This window comes from Anabrus simplex, chromosome 2 (genome assembly GCF_040414725.1).
Source record: "Anabrus simplex isolate iqAnaSimp1 chromosome 2, ASM4041472v1, whole genome shotgun sequence".
NCBI classification, from domain to species: Eukaryota; Metazoa; Arthropoda; class Insecta; order Orthoptera; family Tettigoniidae; genus Anabrus; species Anabrus simplex.
Genome location: NC_090266.1, coordinates 241,513,734 through 241,537,083, shown reverse-complemented (window position 1 = coordinate 241,537,083; position 23,350 = coordinate 241,513,734). Strand labels below are relative to the sequence as shown.

The 23,350-nt window shown below is 39.2% G+C and overlaps 1 protein-coding gene across 1 annotated transcript in view; it reads left to right on the top strand.

Moving 5' to 3' along the window:
* Positions 1 to 23,350, top strand: part of LOC136862763 (nurim homolog) — a 166,294-nt gene that overhangs the window by 26,122 nt on the left and 116,822 nt on the right. The window contains exons 3-4 of the mRNA XM_067138997.2: positions 1,273 to 1,443; positions 21,327 to 21,460. Coding sequence (XP_066995098.2) covers positions 1,273 to 1,443; positions 21,327 to 21,460 — 305 coding nt within the window. The remainder of the gene's footprint in view (positions 1 to 1,272; positions 1,444 to 21,326; positions 21,461 to 23,350) is intronic.

The following is a 23,350-nucleotide window of genomic DNA, read 5'->3' as shown; positions in this document are numbered from 1 at the left end:
ACATTTAGCTATTTTTCTACATAATCACCATTTCGCTGGCAACCAGGAATTAGTTAGCTGGAAAATTTATTATGTCCAATAACGGACCAACTATATTGGTGAAATGAAATTGTGTATGGCTTTTAGTGCCAGGAATGTCCGAAAGACATGTTCAGCTCGTCAGGTGTAGGTCTTTTGATTTGATGCCCGTAGGCGACCTATGTGTCGTGATGAGGATGAAGTGATGATGAGGACAACATATACACCCACCCGTGTGCCAGCGAAATTAATCAAGGGTGGTTAAAATTCCCGACCCTGCCGGGAATTGAACCCAGGACCCCTGCGACGAAAGGCCAGCACTTTAGCCGTGGAGCTATGCACATTTTTAAGAAAATTGGCCTATGATTAAAGTGTGGCCCACGATCTTGCCAAAGGTTTATAATGTGGCCCTCGAGCCCTTACAAATTGGAAACCCCTGCTCTATATTGTACACAGTGAACCCGATCTCCACCGACAGACTTTGAGAGTTGTTGGTTTTTTCCTACATCCAAGTAATCTGTGGTCTAAAATTTGATACAGACCACAGAATGGTCCGACTGAAAGTGAGAATAAAGAAGGATAAAAGGCACTATTCCAACAGCAAGACCCCAAGTAGAAACTTTCTGAGATTTATAACTTGTAAAACTTTCAGAGGTTGTTCAGGAATACCTTCTGAGTATATTGGTATCAGGGACCCGTGGTCTCTGGTGGCTCATTACAGAATAATAATGTAATAATGATTTATTTGGTTTGTTACCCCAATGATCCTTATTTCTGTGAAATACCTTCACAACCATGAAAAAGTCTGTAATATGCCTTGAAAATGTGTTTTGAAGGTAATAACTCCATGTTACTGGCTTCCGGTGCGTTGAATAACTCCTGCGGGACGAAATTCCGACACCCTTGTCTGTCAAGAACTAGCATTTAGGACAGACATAAGAAAAATAACATTACTATTATTTTCAGTGCAGTAGAGATACAAAGCTAATTGGGGCAACAACCCAAATGAAATGCATTTACTCTGTAGCGACCCACCAGAGACTGCAGGTCCTTTACACCAATATACTCTGAAGCTATCCCTGAACAACCTCCAAAAGTTTGTCAGAGTTCGGGTTCAATCTGCATAGTACCCATATATGAGTAGAAAGTTTAAATGGCATTTATATGTGGGTGTTTCACACTGTCCAGCAGTGTATCGTACAACATATTATTTGAATGGATTTTACACAAGTGATTTTTTTCTTTTTCTTTCAGGTTCTTGTGAAGTATTGGCTGCCAACTCCATGGGCAGTGCTGTGGCACATCAACATCCATAACTATCAGTTATTATGGTGGTTTCATGTTGTTCTCCATGTCTATGTATGGTGCATCATATGGTGTGGTTGCATAATAATGGATATTTCCGAGTTATTGGGAATAAAACAGGTAAGCAAGAGCTACTTTGAATATATGCTGTCAGTTTTATTATTTAAATGTTGGTAGATTTGAACATTTTTCAGTATTAACATAATGACATATTTTGAGCATACCTGCTAACTCTCCCAATTTTTTACAGTGTTTCCTGACCTGCCATTCAGTTACTTGTTTCTTATGGTTCTAAGCCATTGATCTCAGAACTTAAAATATGTTTCGAAACTGCCGCCATTTCTGAATGATTCTTTAGTGGCTGAAGATCCCTCTCTTATTGGTTGCTTTGAGTAGCTAAATGTGTTTTTATTGGCTGCCATGTGGCCAGAAGTCCTGTTCCAGTTGACGGTTTTAAAATGAAAAAGAACAACACAATGCTCAAATCTGGTGTTCTTTTTCTTCCTTGCAATGCATCGTGTGATTGTTTATTACTGTTGTTTCTGTGATTGTGTTTTTGAATATGTTTAATTATATATGTTAACAATCAGCACGCAACCAGGACGAATTAATACTAGCTACATTATACGTCAGAACTCTAAGAATGCAAGACAGTGAACTGAAACACCAAAACGCACTCAAGATCATAAAATACGATATACGAGCCTCAGCAGAGTCAGACAATATGGCGAAGACATAACGGAAAAAGAAAATGGTGACATTTTTAGCAACATAGGGGAAACAAGAAGACAAAAGGCGTAGGATTTGTTATTAAAAGCCATCTAAAACAGAATATACAGGAATTAAGAGGAATCTCAGAGAGATAAAAAAACAGCATAATCACAATAATCCAGGTATACACACCCACAGGGGCAAGCACAGAAGAAGAGATTGAAGGCTTCTACATGCTCCCAGAAGACACAGTAGACGACTGCAAAGCACACAGAACATTCGTAATTGGTGACTTCAGCAGCAAAGTAGGGAGAAAGGAATACGAAGACGAAGAACCCATGGGACTACATGGATACGGACCAAGAAATGACAGAGGAGACAGACCCATACAGTTTGCATTAGGACAAAGATTAAAAATAGTAAACACCTTCTACAAGAGAAACCCGGAAAGTAAATGGACATGGATCACTCCGAGTGGGAAAACAAAAAAATGAAATAGACTACATCCTAGCCAAAAGCCTAGAAGTGGTAAAAGACATCCAAGTAATCAATGGTCTAAAATTTGATACAGACCACAGAATGGTCTGACTGAAAGTGAAAATAAAGAAGGAAAAGAGGCATTATTTCAACAGCAAGACTCCAAACCATGAAAGTACAGATTGAGCGGAATACACAAAAGCACTACAACATAACTTCCAAGAACTCAACCAATAAACAGATGTGAAGGCACAAGAATATTATACAGAGCTTCGTAAACAGCATATCCCTCACAGTCAAGCAATCCTCAACACTGGTAAACAGTAGAAGAAATAGAATAAAACTATAGGATAGCACCAAAAGACTGATCAAAGAAAGAGAACATTTGAAACCACAAGCCAAAGGAAACAAATGCAAAAAGCTGGAAGATACAAAATTCAATAAACAAAAAGGGAAGTCCAAAAAGACATCAGAGACCACAACACGGAAATGGTCAAAGAAATCATGGAAAACACAAAATCAATAAATAAAAATTCTAAAGGAATTAACTCCGGACAGACATTGGATACTGGGAGTGAAAGACAGCAGTGGTAAAAGGCAAGCCACGAGAGAACAGATAATGACACAGCAACAAAATTCTACAGGAAATTATATACAAATAACTCCCAACACGGCACACGGAGACCATAAATTGGTGGTAGCCAAATTAAGACTTGGTAAAATAACGAAGTTAATAGAAAAAAGGGAAAGAAAAATAAAGGGATGGAAGTTAAAAGAGAAAGAAATATGGGAAAAGAAAGAAATTCCCCAGTGTTATGTGAACAGTGTGGAAGAGGATGGGCATGTTTCAGAAATGGTTTTGTACAGTGTGCAGTAAACACCTGTGGAAGACTATCAGGGAGGAAAAAGGAAAAGGAGACTCCTTGGAACAGCAGCGTAAAGGAAGCAGTTAAAGGGAAACAAATGGCTTGGAGGAAGTGGATAGGCAGCAATAGTACAGAGAATTGGCATAAATATAAAGAAGCAAAAAAGGTGTGTAAGAAAATAGTACAAGAGAAACGGAAGAGCTGGAAAAGTTTCACAGAAACTTTACAGGAGGATGTAAAGGGAAGTAAAAAGGTTTTGTATGGTTTGGTGAAGAATAGTTTACAAAACAGGGAAGATGCAAAATTTGTAAAAACTGAAACAGGACAGATATTGATGCAAAGAGATGACATACTAAAAAGATGGGAGGAATACTTCCCAGAATTGCTATATATTATCTACAGTGAACTGGTAGATGAGAAGGAGCAAGAAGAAACAATGGGGAAAAAAAAGAACAAGAGAAGGAGATATCGATGTTAGAAATAGAGGAAGCCATACAAAAGATGAAGAGCGGTCAAGCATCAGGAGTGGATGAGGTAACTACGGAAATGATAAAAGCAACAGGACCAATGAGGCTACAGTGGCTGTATAGATTATCTAGAATAATCTGGAGGAAGAAAGAGATCCCAGAAGAGTGGGGAAAGGGTTTAATTATCCCAATTTTGAAAAAAAAAAAAGGTGATAACAAAGAATGTAATAACTACAGAGGAATCACCCTTCTTGCCCATGTAGCTAAGATATTTGAGAGAGTATTGAAAGGAAGACAGAGGAGGAAGCTAGAAGGAGAAATAGAAGAAGAACAGTATGGTTTTAGGAAAGACAGATCAACGTTTGACCTGATCTGTACATTAAGACATATGATGGAGAAAAGATGGGAGTTTGGAAAAGACGTAGTTATAACATTTATTGACATTGAGAAAGCTTATGACAGTGTGCCCAGACAGTTGGCATGGGACACATTAAGGAAAAAAAAAAGTTAACAAGGTGGAAGTGCAAATAATAAAAGCTATGTACAAAAATTGTGTTAGTAGTATGAAGACTACTGTAGTATAGGAAAAATAAAATGGTTTAAAGTTGAAACTGGTCTCCGACAGGGAAGTGTACTATCCCCCATACTATTCATCATAGTCATGGATGAAATTCATACGAACATTAAACAGAGATTGGGAAGCTTTTTGCAGATGATATAGTGATATGGGGTGAGGATGAAATGGAGGTGCAAAAACAAGTAGATGTATGGAATCAAGAGATAGAAAAATTTGGGATGAAAGTAAGCACAGAGAAAAGTAAAACAATAGTGATGACAAGGGGAAAGAAGGAAGGAAGGAAGGAAGGAAGGAAGGAAGGAAGGAAGGAAGGAAGGAAGGAAGGAAGGAAGAGGAAAGATAAAACTGAATGGTAAAATTCTGGAAGTGGTTAAAAATTTTTTTTCTATTTGCTTTACGTTGCACGGACACAGATAGGTCTTATGGCGACGATGGGATAGGAAAGGCCTAGGAATGGGAAGGAAGCGGCCGTGGCTGTAATTAAGGTACAGCCCCAGCATTTGCCTGGTGTGAAAATGGGAAACCATGGAAAACCATCTTCAGGGCTGCCGACAGTGGGGTTCGAACCCACTCTCTCCCGATTACTGAATACTGGCCACACTTAAGCGACTGCAGCTATCAAGCTCGGTGGTTAAAAGTTTAAAGTACTTGGGAAGTGTGATCACAGAAGATGGAAAGATAACCGAGGAAATTGGGAAAAGAATACAACGAGCAAACAGCTTCTGCCAGAGTGTAAGGGGTATTTTGTGGAACAAAGATGTCCCGAAGAAAAGTAAGAAAGTATTATATTCAACCTATTATGAACCCATACTAACCTATGCAGCTGGATCTTGGACTACAACAGAACGAGAGGAGAGTAGAATCCAGGCAGCGGAGATGAAATTCCTAAGAGGTATCAAGGGCAAGACCAGAAAGGCTAGAATTAGAAATGAAGAGATAAAGGAAAAGGACAGGAATCTTGAAACTTCAGGACAGGATAGAAACAACAAAGCTAAAGTGGTATGGGAATGTGATGAGAATGGCAGAAGAGAGAGTGCCAGAAAAGAGCTTTTTCAGAGAAGTTGACTGGAAAGAGACCACAAGGAAGACCCCAAAAGAGGTGGACAGATTCAATGTGGGAGTGCATAGAGAAGAGGGGAGGAAAACCAGAAGATGTACTTAAAAAGGGAGAAGAGTGGTGAAGAGACAGGCAGCGATGGAGGTCCTTGATTCACAACCCGACCCGGGAAGCTGGAAACAGGAAATGAAGATGATGATGACGGCACACGTTATCATGACCAAAAGACACCAAAAGAGGACAATGAGGAAGAAATACTACCCATTCTACCCAGTGAAGTAAGAGCAGCTATAAGGGAAGCAAAGAATGCAAAATCCCCAGGGGAAAAATGGAATCTACAATGAATTCCTTAAATGGGGTGAAGAAGACATAACCCCATTCGTCAACTATGCTATTTAACAAGATACTCGAATCAGAAGACATACCAAGGGAGTGGAAACGAAGCATCATCATACTCCTGCACAAAAAAGGAGCCAAAGACGATATAAATAACTACCTAATTGTAAATCTTTACAAACTTTTCATGAAGATCCTAACCAAGAGAATGATGAAGGCACCAGACGAACAACCACGAGTGACACAAGCAGGATTTAGAACAAACACCTACAAGCAGTGAATCAACTGTTCGAAAAAACACAAGAATTCAATCTGGATATATATATAGCATTTGTGGACCACAATAAAGCATTCGACTCCATGGAATGGGAATAAGTTTTAGAAGCACTGAGCAAACAAGGTATTTAGAACAAATACATCAGACTTCTGGATAAAATTTAAGATGGTAGTAAGGCCAGAATAAAAACAGAAAGATAAGGAAATAACATCAAGACAGAAAGGGGAGTAAAGCAAGGTGACCCCCTCTCACCAAAATTATTCACATGTTTACTGGAGAATCAGTTCAGAAAACTAGACTGGGAAAACAGGTAAGCATCAAAATAGATGGAGCAAGACTAACGCAATTACAGTTTGCAGACGACATCTTATTGGTTGCAGCGTTGTCAAGAGAGCTAGAACAAATGATAATAGAATTAGACAACACCAGCAAAGAAGTGGGTCTGACAATGAACGCAAGGAAAACAAAGTTAATGACCAATGCATTGGAAACCCCAGTCAGCGTAAATGGAGAAACACTGAAATATGTAGAGGAATATATATACTTGGCCATTAAAAGAGGTCAAATGGCGAAGAGGACAAGCATGGTAGAGTTTCTGGTCCCAAAAGTTCATAACAAGACTGTGAAACACACCTTTAAGGCTTAAGTCCTAGAAGAATATGTGATATCGGTACTACTATACGGATGCCAAACCTGGGCACTAAAACAAAGGCAAATGATCCAGAGATGCCAATGTAAAATGGAAAGAAAAATACTCCAGGTCTCACTGAGGGACAGAATACGGAATGAAGATATACGAAGGAGAACTGGCATGAAAGACGCTCCGACGACAGCCGATCAGCTAAAATGGAAATGGGGAGGACATGTAGTGAGACTGGACCAAAATCGGTGGATTCGCAAATGATGATGTGAGATTCCAGGGGCGGAAGATGGAACGTGGAAAGGCAAAGAACTAAATGGGCAGACTGGTTTGCGAAATGGGGAGGAAAACAATGGATAAGAGCAGGAAAGACAAGGCAAGAGTTGAAAGACGTAGGAAAAATAGCAATCCAAGTTTAGTAGCCACAACACATATTTATGAAGGCATTGTTATCTCCACCAGCAACAACTAAAGATTGTCCTCATTCCTTACGCATTTTATTAAGTCATTGTAAAGGTCACTTAAACACTATTGAAACCCTAAAATTATCAGCTCCACTCCATGAACTAATAATTTCTAAGCTGTATTTAGATAAGGTTGATGCCAACACAAGGAAAGACTGGGAACTCATGTTATCAGCTAAACAATCTCCATCACTCGATGAATTTCTACAATTCTTAGAGAAAAGATGTCACACCTTATAATTAATTAAATCTAACGTCCCCTAGCATTGTTCAACAAGAGAAGACAAAACCTAAATTAAACAGAGATACTAAACAGCTACATTTCGACTATCAATGGATGTGTAGTGTGTAAGCTCAGTCATCCTATGTATAAATGTAGAAGATTTAGAAACATTAATGTTCAAAAAATGATAGACATTGTTAAGCAACATCAATTGTGCTTCAAATGTTTGGCTATTGGGCACAGTGCTTTTAATTGTCCCTCAGGTAATGTGTGCCGTCAGTGTGGCAAGGCACATCATACCCTTGTTCATCAGCACCATACACAGTCTGCCCTGCCAGTAAGTGCCGAGAATAATATGGATTCGGATTCGTCACAAGACTCACGCAAAGGATTCGGTTCCTATTGTTCCTCTAAACCTAACCCTTCTGCTCATGTATTGCTTACTACAGCCATTGTCATGGTTCATAATCGGTTAGGACAGTTTCACAAATGCAGAGTTCTTGTAGATTCTGCATCACAAACTAATTTCATCACAGAATCCTTGGTTCAGAAGCTGTGGTTGAAGAAGTCTCTCATATTGTTTCCAATCCAAGGGATCAATGAGGTAATATCCGAGTCGAAACGCTCAGTATCTCTGCACTTGCTGCTACTGCAAGCAATTACAAGGCAACAGTTACTTGTGCTGTACTACTGCGTATTACAGGAGACATGCCATCTGTGGAGCTTTGCTATGATGATTGGAATCTCCCTGATGACATCCAACTCGCTGATCCTAACTTCCATCGGCCAGGAGGAATAGATTTACTTCTAGGTGCTGAAATCTTTTTTGAAATTTTGCATCATGGAAAGATGACCAAACCAGGGAACTACCCAGTGTTGCAAGAAACAGAGCTCGGATGGAGTCTGTCCGGAACAATAGATGCATCAAGCACACTGTCCTCAACTGTACAGCCACAATGCTCATTCTTCATCCATGGAGAAACGTCATTGGATGTTCAGCTTCAACGGTTCTGGGAAACAGAAGACCTCCCAAACAAACCTTGAACCCTTGAAGAGATGAGATGTGAAGAACACTTCACTCACAACACAACATCAGAGTCTACAGGGCGCTACATTGACCACCTTCCTCGTCGCTCAGAACTGGGTCCTGTGGGTGAATCATACTCACACGCAAGACAGAGGTTGCTATAGTTGGAATGTCATCTGCAGAGAACCAGATGTTAGGTGCGCCTACAATGAATTCATGTCAGAATATGAGCAACTACATCACATGACAGAAGTTCAGGCAATGACAGTTCCAAAGGGGAAGTGTTCTACTTGCCGCACCACCCAAGTAGCACCACGAAAACCCAGGTAGGTTTTGATAAATTAAAATTAAATATTTATTCCACCTTATTAGTAGTATACAGTAGAAGTCCGTTATAGCGAGCATTCATAACGGCAAAAGAATTATTCGCTATAGGGATTGTCGTTATATCCGATTTTTCGTAAAAGTCGGGGAAAACCCCATACACATTACAATCGGTATGAAACGGTAATCAGTTTGTTCAAAACTTGCGTTTTCACAGATGATATCTACACTACGGCTTACGGCTTACTCGTTAGTTATTTTTCAAAATCTGATACTATGTGAATGTGGATGTTTAATTTTATTGTAAAAAAATTATGGTATCACTCCAGAGGCCTCCATGTCAAATGTTTCAGTTTTCTTCTTCAAACAGTGTCACCTAATGTAACCGTATATGTATCATGAAAATATATTTCAAGAGCACATACAGATATGATAACCTCACCGCTTCAGATTTACATTTGAATAGCCTTTCCGAAATTTAACTAGACGCGAGAAAATATAAACTATCCTCTGAAATCATTGATGTATTCTGGCATATCTAGAGGTGTATCACATTCTGACTTAATTTCAGTATACAGTAGAAGCTCGATAATTCAAAGTCCCGCCTAATTTGAAGAAGCTCTCGTTCCCCGAAACATGAGGTACGGTTTTGCATGTTATTTAAATTGTTTAATTCGAAATACGGATAATTCATAATCCGACGAATAATGTCTGTTTGATCCCCAGACTTAACTTTGCCTCTTTGCTTCCACTCTAATTTGGCGGGCCCTCGCCAGAGGTCAGATTTGGACATTGCTATTTTGTCTTACCACTAGGATGTGGTAGACTATCTGCTACTTCCGGCCACGACACTCGGTGGGAGTCTGTGAGATGAAGCGGACAGTCGGTCGCGTGAAGTAAGGACGATGACATAGTGCGACTAGCACGTTCGGAGCTTTATGTGAATGTAAATATGTGTAGTGTGTGTTCTTGTATTGTGTATCACGTGTGTTTTAAGTGTGTAAATATATCTATGATAATAGTTCCACAGGAATCCAGTGATATGAACCGGCTACATACCTCGTGTCTGATACCTACAGTCCACTACTTTCATTGTGCTATCCTTAGCTAAACCTTGTACATATCCTAACTCACTCAATTCACATTTGTCTATATCCCTATCCCACCTCAATTCATGTGGTCCTCCAGGCCGGATGACCATGAATTGAATTGAAACTCCACTAGTCGCACTGTGGTCCTCCGGGCCAGATGACCATGAATGAGGTGGGATAGGGATGTAGACAAATTTGAATTGAGTGAGTTAGGATATGTACAAGGTTTAGCTAAGGATAGCACGAGGAAAGTAGTGGGCTGTAGGTATCAGACACGAGGTAGGTAGCCGGTTCATATCACTGGATTCCTGTGGAATTATCATCACAGATGTATTTACACACTTAAAACACACGTGATACACAATACAAGAACACTCGCTACACATATTTACATTCACATAAAACTCCAAATGTGCTAGTCGCACTGACTATGTCATCGTCCTTACTTCACGCAACCGACTGTCCGCTTCATCTCACAGACTCCCACCGAGTGTCGTGGCCGGAAGTAGCAGGTAGTCTACTGCATCCTAGTGGTAAGACAGAATAGCACTGTCCAAATCTGACCTCTGGCAAGGGCCCGTCATATTAGAGTGGAAGCAAGGAGGCAAAGTTAAGTCTGGTGATCAAACACTATTAGTTCACTGTTTTCAGGTGCCTTACCTAAATCTAGATCTTTAACTGATCTGCACAGCTTAGCTATGTTGTTGGTATTTAGCTGAGAGTGGGCGAAGTGAATTTTAGCATTATGAATCATTTGTGTTACTTTGTTCCTTAGCCTTTTGTAACACTCAAAATTTACAGTTGAATTATCTTTACGGTAGATTTTATAGGCATTATCTCTGAGTCATCTATTCACAAATGTATTGGTCTAGCCAAGAAGTTGCTGGACGAGTAACCCGTGCTGTTTTCAGTGGGGCGTGTGTATCGTACAGTGAAAACAAAAGGTAACTAAAGTGATGAGCTTTATCATTAACATCATTCAGATGCTTAACAGTGTGCCATGGCGTGGAAAGAGCATCCTCAGTGAAGGCATCCATCTTAATGTTTTTAAAATCTCTGAAAGTGCCAGTTTTAGGTTTATATTTGTGGAATTTTGAGTGAATATACAACATATACAGTGTCATGGTGGGAAATTCCAGGAACAGGAAGTTGTCCATGTGTTATGATCTTGTTGGGATTGTTTGTTACTATCAAATCAAGCAAACTGTGGGAATTATTGGTGTGATACATCGGTCTTAGTGGCAGTATCATCATGTTGCAAGATTCAAAAATATTGGTCACTTGCTTGGTCTCATTGGTGCATTTTAGAATGTTGGTATTAAAGTGTCCTAGTGTCAAAATATGCACATATTCGGGGGGCTAGATCCACCAGTACATCCTCTAGATCTGCAGTGTGACCAATTTGTGGGGGTTTGTGCACCACACCCAAAAGAATCTCCGTACCAACACTTCAGTTACAACAAACATAAACTCAGGTTTGTAGAATAGATGTTCTCTGTTCGCTAAACTATTTTATACTTTAAATCGTTAAGTAAATACATACATATATACACCTCCCCCACGTTTTCCCCCTCTGTCACACCTTTCGAGCGAGAATCCGTTTAAATTAAGCAATGAACTAGGAAGAGATTGCTTCAGCCATGTTTCCGATAATAGAATAGCATTCGGATCACATGCAGAAAATGTGTCACTTACATCATTCAAGTGAGGCAGAAGTGACTGTACATTAGCGTGGACATCCATCCATGACACTGGAGATACAGAACTTTTTGAATTATTTAATTATTAGATTATCAGGTATTTCCTTCTAGTGAGCAGTGATGTGGTGTGAAAAATATTTAATTTTTCCAATTGTTGTTAGCTCTGTATGCAGATCTAATAGCCACCTTTCATATTGTTGTCAGCCTTTCTCCTTGAAGGGTTTATTAACAGTTACACCAGGAGCTGAAGAACTGACTCCAGCTGGAATTACTGCTAGTTTGCTGTTGAGGTGTGAAGTGTGTCTAGACAGAGCAGTGATGGTAAGTTCAGCACTGCCCATGGTCAATGACACCTAACAAGTTCAGTTCTTCTGTCATCTAGCCCTGCTTTTGTGCTCACACAATAACATCAGCAGGGAAGAATTTTGCATTTGCAGGGGTATTCATATATGTCCTCTTGAAAATCAGGGATTCAGAAACCATGTGTTAGCTTGCAAGATACTTGGACTTTGACCACAACTTGATGATCATGATATGCTGTTTGATGTTAAAGAAATTGAAAATGGGAAGAAATACAAAGAAATAAGATGTAGATACTGTACTTTTAAGGAAAAGAGAGTGAGGGAGGGTTTCTAGGAACATTCTGCACAGTTATTAAATGGAAAGTGTGAAAGAAATATTATAGATGAGGATTTGACAATCCCGAAGTATAAGATCAGTTCAATCTATATATTGTACCGGTAAAAGAGCCCGACTCTCAGATTATATTTTAAAGTAAGCAAGTATATAGTTCTCAGGGCAAAAACTGGGTGACTAGTAGCTAGGGCTCGGTACAGGAGGTAGGGTCCTATCTACAAGAAAACTTTGACTTTGACTGAACATGAGTTTATTCATATAAGACATGAAATTGCACATCACCTCCAGGTAGATATAAGTTGTCTTCCACATAGTCCTATAATATGGCTCGGATTCTCCAGTTCACCAAGCCGAGCAGGTTGGAACACGTTCCAGAAGATTCCAGGGACCCCGTACAGAAGCGGCTGGACTGTCTGGGTTGGTAGAAGGTAGAGATGCCTCGAACTTTCGAGGCCCAGGTTGAACCCCGATGATCCTGGTGATGTTGCAGATAATCATTTGCTACCTCAGTCCAATGTGACTGAGAGGGTTGATGTCTCCAAGGTCACTCGCAGTACTGATAAATCTGAGTTCATAAAAACCTTGGGTGATTAACCTATTAGTGAAGTCACTGGTTATTATTCGTCAAGACTTTCAAAATTTAACACTCGTAAAATGATATGTCTCTGTATACGAGGATTATGAATACTTTCAAAGTTCACCACTAGCAAAAGTCTTCGTCTCTGAATAAATACTGGCAAAAATAACACAAGTCCCTTCTCATGAAACTATGACCAAATTTAAAGTTCATCACTGGTGAAGGTACAAGTCTTTGAATGAACACGGACAAAAAACATAAGTCCATCCACATGAAAATCTGAATAGATTTAAAGTTCATCACTGACGAAATTTATAAAGTTTTGAATCAACACTGGCGAATGTACAAGTCTTTGAGTGAACATGTACGAAAAACACAAGTCCATCCACATGAATAAATTTACAGTCTATCACTGGCAAAATTTATAAGTCTTTGAATCAACACTGGCGAATGTACAAGTCTTTGAGTGAACATGTACGAAAACACAAGTCCATCCACATGAATAAATTTACAGTCTATCATTGGCAAAATTTATAAGTCTTTGAATCAACACTGGCGAATGTACAAGTCTTTGAGTAAACAGAGGTGAAATCCTAAATTTATGTTTTAAAGACGTTGAATGAAGTTAGAGTTCATCACCGGCAAAGTTTATAAGTCTTTGATCCAGTACCAGCAAAATCACAAATTTATGCTTACGGGAACTTAAAGCACATTCAGAGATGATCACTAGCAAAGTTTATAAATCACTGTTTATTAGAGGAATGAGTCTCTTAACACTCGCAAATATTGCAGGTTCAATTTATAAAGAATTCGTTCTTTAACACACGTAAATAATACAAGTCCAATTATGAATTTAGCACACGTAAATAATACAAGTCCATTTCATGAATAATTGGAAAAATTCCAATCTCGAACACCCGTAAATATTGTAAGTTCAATTATGAAGACTTAGAAAATGTTCTTTAACACTCGAAATATTGCAAGTCCACTTGAGAATACTTGGAAGAATTCGTTCTCCTACACTCGAAGAAAATACAAGTTCACTTTATGAATACTTAGAAAATTACAAACGAGCTCGATAGCTGCAGTCGCTTAAGTGCGTCCAGTATCCAGTATTCGGGAGATAGTAGGTTCGAACCCCACTGTCGGCAGCCCTGAAAATGGTTTTCCGTGGTTTCCCATTTTCACACCAGGCAAATGCTGGGGCTGTACCTTAATTAAGGCCACGGCCGCTTCCTTCCCACAACTAGCCATTTCCTGTCCCACCGTCGCCATAAGACCTATCTGTGTCGGTGCGACGTAAAGCAACTAGCAAAAAAAAAAAAAAAAGAAAATTACAGAGTTCCTCGTCGGGACTGTCACTACACGACGATAGTAGCAGCGAGAGTGTCCACGCTGACTACTCAGCTGTAACTGAGTGAACAGGCTACAGTGGGCCCTCCTTTTATTCGATCCGGGACGTCTACGTCACAATACGGCTTGACTGAATATCTCCTGAATCCCTTGATGGATTTACTTGAAACTTGAGCATTACGACGTTCAGGTGATCCCAAACAAGATGACATATCGCTCAAGCCGCTAGCATAATAATTACGGGAGTTACAAAATTTTCCCCGTCGAACATTCGGGAAGATGTGACGTGGAATCTAGAATATACGAGTCCAGGCTGGGAACACATGGTGTGACGGGCGGGCAGTCTAGCTAGCCCCTGTGGCTACGTCACAGCTCACAGCTGTCCTTTACTCGCTTGCTGGCCTCGCTGACGGTAAACAAACCAGGCGTGCTCAGAACATCACGCGTGATAATTAAATGTCATTTATACTAAAAAAATACTCATGTACAGGTCGTAACCGGTACAATATGTATATACTATTTTAATCATACAATGTATATTTTTAATTCACCATTGTAATCACACCATAAGAGTCATGATTTATACTTGTCTTTGTACAATTATCCTTGGCTGATTATGACAGAGGCATCAGCAGGTTTCTAAAAAGTAAGTATGATCGGTGGAAAATGGTAAATAAAAATGTAAACAGACTCTGGGATGGGTTTAAAGCAATTGTTGAGGAATGTGAAAACACGTTTGTACCTCTAAAGGTGGTAAGGAATGGTAAAGACCCATGTTATTATAATAGAGAAATAAAAAGACAAAGAAGGAGGTGCAGACTGGAAAGAAATAGAGTTAGAAATGGCTGTGGAAGTAAGGAGAAATTGAAGGTACTTACTAGGAAATTGAATCTAGCAAAGAAGGCAGCTAAGGATAACATGATGGCAAGCATAATTATCAGTCACACAAATTTTAGTGAAAAACGGAAGGGTATATATAGGTATTTTAAGGAAGAAACCGGTTCCAAGCAGGACATTCCAGGAATACCATAATTAATGAACAAGAGGAGTGTGTATGTGAGGATCTTCAAAAGGTAGAAGTATTCAGTCAGCGGTATGTAAAGATTGTTTGTTACAAGGATAATGTCGAGATAGAGGAGGAGACTAATGCTAAAGAAGTATTAAAATTTACATTTACAATAAGATACAAAAGTTGAAAACTAGAAAAGCAGCTGGAATTGATAAAATTTGTGGGGATGTACTAAAGACAATGGGTTGGGATATAGTACCATATCTCAAGTACTTATTTGATTATTGTTTGGTCGAAGGAGCTATACCAGATGAATGGAGAGTTGCTATAGTAGCCCCTGTGTATAAAGGAAAGGGTGATAGACATAAAGCTGAAAATTACAGGCGACATAAAGCTGAAAATTACAGGCCAGTAAGTTTGACATGCGTTGTATGTAAGCTTTGGGAAGGCATTCTTTCTGATTATATTAGACATGTTTACAAAATTAATAACTGGTTCGATAGAAGGCAGTTCGGTTTTAGGAAAGGTTATTCCACTGAAGCTCAACTTGTAGGATTCCAGCAAGATATAGTAGATATCTTGGATTCAGGAGGTCAAATGGACTGTATCGCGATTGACCTGTCTAAAGCATTTGATAGGGTGATCATGGGAGACTATTGGCAAAAATGAGTGCAATTGGACTAGACAAAAGAGTGACTGAATGGGTTGCTATATTTCTAGAAAATAGATGTCAGAGATTTAGCTTTATCTGACCCTGTAATAATTAAGACGGGAATTACTCAAGGAAGTATTATTGGGCCTTTATATTTTCTTATATATATATAAATGATATCAGTAAAGAAGTGGAATCAGAGGTAAGGCTTTCTGTGGATGATTTTATTCTGTATAGAGTAATAAATAATTTACAAGATTGTGAGCAACTGCAACGTGACTTCGATAATGTTGTGAGATGGACAGCAGGCAATAGTATGTTGATAAACGGTGTTAAAAGTCAGGTTGTGAGTTTCACAAATAGGAAAAGTCCTCTCAGTGTTAATTACTGCATTGATGGTGTGAAAGTTCTTTTTGGGGATCATTGTAAGTATCTAGGTGTTAATATAAGGAAAGATCTTCATTGGTGTAATCACATAAATATGATTGTAAATAAGGGGTACAGATCTTTGCACATGGTTTTGAGGATATTTAGGGGTTGTTGTAAGGGTGTAAAGGAGAGGGCATATAAATTTCTGGTAAGACCCCAACTAGAGTATGGTTCCAGTGTATGGGACCCTCCCCAGGATTACCTGATTCAAGAACTGGAAAAAATCCAAAGAAAAGCAGCTCGATTTGTTCTTGGTGATTTCCGACAAAAGTAGCGTTACAAAAATGTTGCAAAGTTTGGGCTGGGAAGAATTGGGAGAAAGAAGACGAGCTGCTCGACTATGTGGTATGTTGCAGGTTATAAATTTCATTTTTTGTCCGTATTGAAGAAACATTCTGCATTGGGAGCACACATGCTAGAAACTGGACACAGTTTTACAACTATTGAAACGGATTTAAGAAATTCAAGAAGAGTAGAAAAAGGAAAAGAAATGACAGAATTGGAAAACATATACATTCATTTAGATCAGCAATACAACAAAAATAAAAACCTAAATCACGAAATTGAATTAAAGAACCCCATCTTAGTACAATTACCGGAATTAATACAAATGCTTAAATCTGATATAAATAAATTCTATAAACAATTTAATCCGACACAAGTTAATGGCTTATTGACGCAAAGAAACTCAACTCCTCCCCTTACTTCTCCTAGGCAGTCCCCTCCACAATCTTGCAGCTATCAATGCTCCGCCTACCTTCACTTCCCCTTCCCACTCCCCACCAAAACGTAAACTCATCCACACTCACTCATATAATACAAGGAGTGCAAGCAGAACAAGTAGTTCTTAAGAGGCTAGGAGTAACACTAGACAATTATGCAGCAGAAAGAAAAGTAAGTGACAATTCTTTCGATAAGAAGTTTATACAGAATTATAATCAAAACCATAAACATATAATTTTTATCTTTCATTACAGATATACCAACAAGCCCAATTTCGAACATACGAGAATAATTCAAATTCTACCTCACATTAGAAAGTGTTTATTTACCAACAAGTTTGTTCATGAACAGTATTCTCGTATTGACAACATAAAATTAATGCCAATACATTTTGTACAAATGTTACTCCAGCAACATCGAGAAAAAGTCAAATGTTCATAACATAGGCAATTATCAACTGTAGAAAATTGTTAATATGGTTAACGAAGTTTCAACGACAATCATACAAGTCAAGCAACATTGAATCAATACAATTAGCCAGATCTCAAAAGGTTCTTTAAAATAATTTTAAAGGATGTTCACCAGATGAGTTTCGTCAATAAAAATGGACTTCGATAGATTTTAGACAAATATGTTTTAACTTAAAGACATAATTTTATTTTTATATGACTTGTAAAATATTATAAGATTTGTCAATCAGGTTTACAAGCATAATTTTTTTTTTTTTTTTTTGCTAGGGGCTTTACGTCGCGCCGACACAGATAGGTCTTATGGCGACGATGGGATAGGAAAGGCCTAGGAGTTGGAAGGAAGCGGCCGTGGCCTTAATTAAGGTACAGCCCCAGCATTTGCCTGGTGTGAAAATGGGAAACCACGGAAAACCATTTTCAGGGCTGCCGATAGTGGGATTCGAACCTACTATCTCCCGGATGCAAGCTCACAGCCGCGCGCCTCTACACGCACGGCCAACTCGCCCGGTGAGCATAATTTAATCCAATAGAATAGATTCATGATCTTATATAACCTTAAGTAAATGATAATTGGCTGATGATGTTCACGAAAAATGAGCGAAACATGTACCATATCAACAACTTAATAAATATGTAAGTTTTTATTGTCTTGAATAGGTGGTATTTAACAAAATTATAAGAATTTGTATCATAAGTGGTATGTTCCGAGCTGTCAGCGGAGAGATGGCGTGGAATGACATTAGTAGACGAATAAGTTTGAGTGGCGTATTTAAAAGTAGGAAAGATCACAATATGAAGATAAAGTTGGAATTCAAGAGGACAAACTGGGGCAAATATTCATTTATGGCAAGGGGAGTTAAGGATTGGAATAACTTACCAAGGGAGATGTTCAATAAATTTCCTATTTCTTTGAAATCATTTAAGAAAAGGCTAGGAAAACAACAGATAGGGAATCTGCCACCTGGGCGACTGCCCTAAAGGCAGATCAGGATTGGTTGGTTGGTTGGTTGGTTGGTTGGTTGGTTGGTTGGTTGGTTGGTTGGTTGGTTGGTTGGTTGGTTGTCACACACCTAATTTGATTCTACTCTGTTTAAAACTGGGCTAACCCTATGCTACAGATAAGGTACATGAAAGGATATTGTTACAGTTACACAAAGGATGTAAAGAAAATTGTTATCTTAGCACATAATGATGGAAAAATTATAGCTTTAAAACAAGTACGTCAGCCTCGTATCAGTAGATTTACTGGCATGTTAAAGTACTCCTGCAGGACTAAATTCCAGCACCTTGGCATCTCCAAAAACCATGCAAGTAGTTAATGGTACGTAAAGCCAATGACGTTATTATTAGAAGTACAAATGAATACCTAATACGTAGTATCAGTGGACACATTTGGTATAAATTTTGTGTTTATTGGTTGCTAATAACTGAATATTTGAATAGTAGTTCTTGAATTTTCTGACTTTTTCCCCCCTAAATTTTGTGTTCTTACCTGTTCCTTGCTTAGTGCAGGGGAGAACAGTCAGGCATGCATTACAAATAATAATTTCATTTACTTGTACTGATGGATTTGGGTAAGTGACCTAAGAAAAGTTTGGTTTTAATTTTTGAAATGCTGTCTTAATATGGACTCTCATATGTCGATACTTTGTGATGCCTAGTTGTATTTCTCTTTGTATTTATAACCTCATTTATCCCTGCTGTTACATAATATGTTATTCTTCCTATCATTATTTTCAGGTGGTGAGATTTATTTTCTCCACACCTGCTCTCTTGAGTGATAAATAATCTAAAATGTATGAATTTGCAACATATTTGTATACAGTATTCCTCTAATCTCCTGGAGATTGTTCATACCGGGTGAGTCAGCCGCGCCTGACATTTTATGCTGTTAAGCATCCCACCGAACGTCGCTGGTGTCGTTATGGTCTGTTCTTCTTTGCCGTATACCAAGCAACAATCGCCTTTAATCGCTCACTGCACCATTAGCTTTGCAAAAACATGTACCGTATGCGACAGGCATTTACACAATGCATCAAACTGTCATACGATTATGTAAAAAGTGCGTGCCAATTATGAGCTTTCAGTAGGGTATGAAATGAACGCTAAAAGTGATGGCATGGTGATAAAAAACGTGTGTGTATTTGTGAAGCGGAAGTAGTAGTCCATCTAGTAGACTTTCTGGAAACCTACTCTGGAATCACCGTGGTGTAATAGGTTAAGTACGGTGCTGTTAATAAAGCTGCGTGTGGTAGGTGGGTTCGAATTCCACTAGAGCCTGTACATTTTATTCGCATTATGTACTTCCAGAATCATCCAAAGAGCCAATGTATCCGAATGCCCTCACATCGTTGGTTATTTAATTAATTAATTTATTTATTTATTTATTTATGCACTGTTCTAGGCCATTAGGGCTGCTTTTGTGGATGTTTTATAAGCAGGGCTGGACGAGGATAGAATGGTTGGGGGTTTGAATCCGCTTGACTGAGCAACAGCCTGTTAGCGCAGTAAGTGTTAGAATAGATGGCCTTCTGCAGTGATGCACATTTCAGCACGCTGTTGAACTGCCATTCGGGCTCCTTGTAGCATTGTAGGTGTTACGGATTCACAGGCTTCCGTAATAAGGTTACGGAGGCTTTCAGGATTTTCCGACTGCTGAGCTTACACTACATCCTTCAAATAGCCCCATAGGAAGAAGTCCAGTGGCGTCAAATTGGGTGATCTAGCAGGCCAGGTGAAAGGTACCAGACAGTTACTCCCCATTGTGCCGGAAATGCTGCCTGCCTTACCCAGTGGGGATTTTTAACACTCTAGTAGTACATATTATGATGATTCACAGAGCCATTATTATGAAATCGTGCCTCATCCGAAAATAAAATGTGAGATACAGATGCTGGATCATTTGCCACTTGCGTCAGTATCCATGCACAGAAATCAACACGAGTTTCAAAATCTCGTCCGTGGAGTTCTTGATGTAGTTGCAGGTGATACGGCCAAAAAAAAAACTGGAATGCATTATCTTTACAACAGATGACTGGCTGATGTTGGCCTGTTGTGCTACTGCCTGGATACTCACGTGAGGGTTCTCCCGGAAAGTGTCCAAAACCATCTCAGCAGTTTCACCGGACGTAACTGGTGGGTCTCTAACAGGACCTGTTCGGGAAAGTGACAAAGTTATACACAAATGTCGCTCCACCCTCCTAAACGTGTTTGCTTTTGGTTGTTGTCTGTGTGGAAATCTTTCCTGGTACAAGCGCTGTTTCCTGTGCGTTCTGTTTTGCTTCGCCGTAGATGAGGAGCATGTCAACATACTCATCTGCTGAATACATAGCAAAGAAATGACCAGGACTGCTAGGCTACACCAAGTGTCAGGCCACTACACATTCAACAGGCATGCTATTGGTCGAATGTGGCACGAAGGGCCTTTTACTTGATCCTTAAAGTTTAAAATGTGTATAAAATTATTTATCACTCGTGGGATTCGAACCCACCTACCAACGCAACATGCGTCAACATGTCCGTGGTTAGTCCACTACACCACGGTGACTGTTGCCTCCAGTTTATCAGAAAGCTTACTTGGTGTAAAACTACGTCCCGCTTCACAAACTCACACACATTTTCTATCAGTATGCCATCGCTTTTTAGCGATAATTTCAAAACCAATCGAAAGCTTATAATTGGCACGTACTTTTTACATAACCGTATGATAGTGTGATGTATTGTGTAAATACCTGTCACGTACATGTTTTTGCAAAAGTCGTGTAGTGATGACGCAGCAACTGTAGCTTGGTATACGGCAAAGGAAAATTGACCGTCACCCAACTGACGTTCGTCGGGATGCCTAAAAGCAGAAACGTCAGGCGCAGCTGACTCACCCGGTATATAAAATCCAACATGTGATATATTTGTATTTTTAGGTCATCTATAGCAATCAGGGGTGGAATGGCATTGAAAAATACAAATCCCAAGGACTTCTTCGACTGTATAGTCACATGCGACATCCGTTCTTCAGTGGGTTCAGTATCATATTTTGGATATACCCTTCTATGAGGTACGTGGTTGACAAGAATTATTAGTTGATTTTTTTCACTGTGTGCATTTGGTGTTATTTCACTTTATATAAGTACTGTTGACTGTCTTAAATTTTGGAGTGTACATTGTTATAGCACTTCTGCTACTCCTTTGTCAAAAATCAGTTTTGTCATTATTATTATTATTATTATTATTATTATTATTATTATTATTATTATTATTATTATTATTATTATTGGAATGGCCGTGCATGTTAATACACTACAAGTATGGTTCAAACCCCACCGTTAGCTGAGAATGGTTTTCTGAGGCTTACCATTTTCACTTCAAGAGAAATGCCGGGGTGGTATCTTTTCGTAGGCCACAGCTGATTCCTTTCACCTGCTCTCCCAGTTTCATTCACCATCATTCATTTCATCTTCATTAGCTTCTCAACTGTGGTTGGCACCTGGAAGAGCATCCGGTTGTAAAAACGTGCCATATAATTTGATCCCATCTCATCCCTGACACCGTATCAGGAAACGAGACTAAGTGGTAGACATACAATAATGATGCTGCTCTAGCGGGTGAGTTGGCCGTGCGGTTAGGGGCGTGCAGCTGTGAGCTTGCATCCGGGAGATAGTGGGTTCGAATCCCACTATTGGCAGCCTGAAGATGGTATTCTGTGGTTTTCCATTTTCACACCAGACAAATGCTGGGGCTGTACCTTAATTAAGGCCACGGCCGCTTCCTTCCCCCTCCTAGCCCCTTCCTATCCCGTCGTTGCCATAAGACCTGTCTGTGTCGGTGCAACGTAAAGCCACTAGCAAAAATAAAAAATAAAGATATTGCTGCTGCCACCACCTGAATGGGTTGTTATTTTGGTCAACTCACCTATCAGACCAACAAAGAGACGGCACTCCTGGCCATTTCAAGGGATTAAACCTTTCACTAATATAGTGGAGGATGATGTATACAATTTCATTAGGTCCACATTTAGCTACAGTTTCATCTCAGACATGTACAGAAACTTCATTATTACCAATATGATGATAGCACAGTTTTATGATGAAAGTTGCCTTTGGTAGAACACATTTGAGTTACAGGACTGGGCAAAACAAAACTTGCTGTAAATCAACACACTAATGAACATTGTAATTTATCTTTGCTAAGTAAGTGTCTTCTCTCAACTCTAATTGTAGTTACCTAATGTACCATCTGCCTCCATAGCATGATGATTAGTGTTATTAGCTGACATCCTTGGGGCCCGGGTTCAATTCCCGGTACTGCCAGAAATGTATGAATGGCAGGAGGGCTGGTATGTGATTCAAATGGTACACTCAGCTCACCTCCATTGGGGGTGTGCCTCAAAAGAGATGCACCACCTCGGGATGCGGACACGAGTTTATATAAGTATATTACCTAATTTACCAGATAGACATGATCTCATACAGGATTGATGTGTGAACCAGGTTGTGTAGGATGTAAATATTACAATTAATAGATTGTGTAAACCTTTCAGAAATGTTGACTTAATAGATGTTTCGGGGTTTAGCTGGCACTTATTTACTAAACATGGCCTACATTTTAGTAGTGATGGAGAAGAAACCCTAAGTAAATGTAAAAAAGGCTTTTCAGTCTGTCAAACACACAGCAAATACAATGTAAATTATAACACTATAAACATACCTGTAAAATACACACTAACATACAAAGAATGAAAGAGTAGGCTTTCTGTATACTTTGTAAGATAGGTTGTCATTATTCCTATCTTACAACCTATCTTACGAAGTATACAGAAAGCCCACTCAGACGTCGCACACTATTGACAACAACTCAAACCACCCATACACACACAAAATAGCAAGACTGAATACAATGATACATAGAGCTATTTCCATACCAATGAGCACAACAGATTTCAATGAAG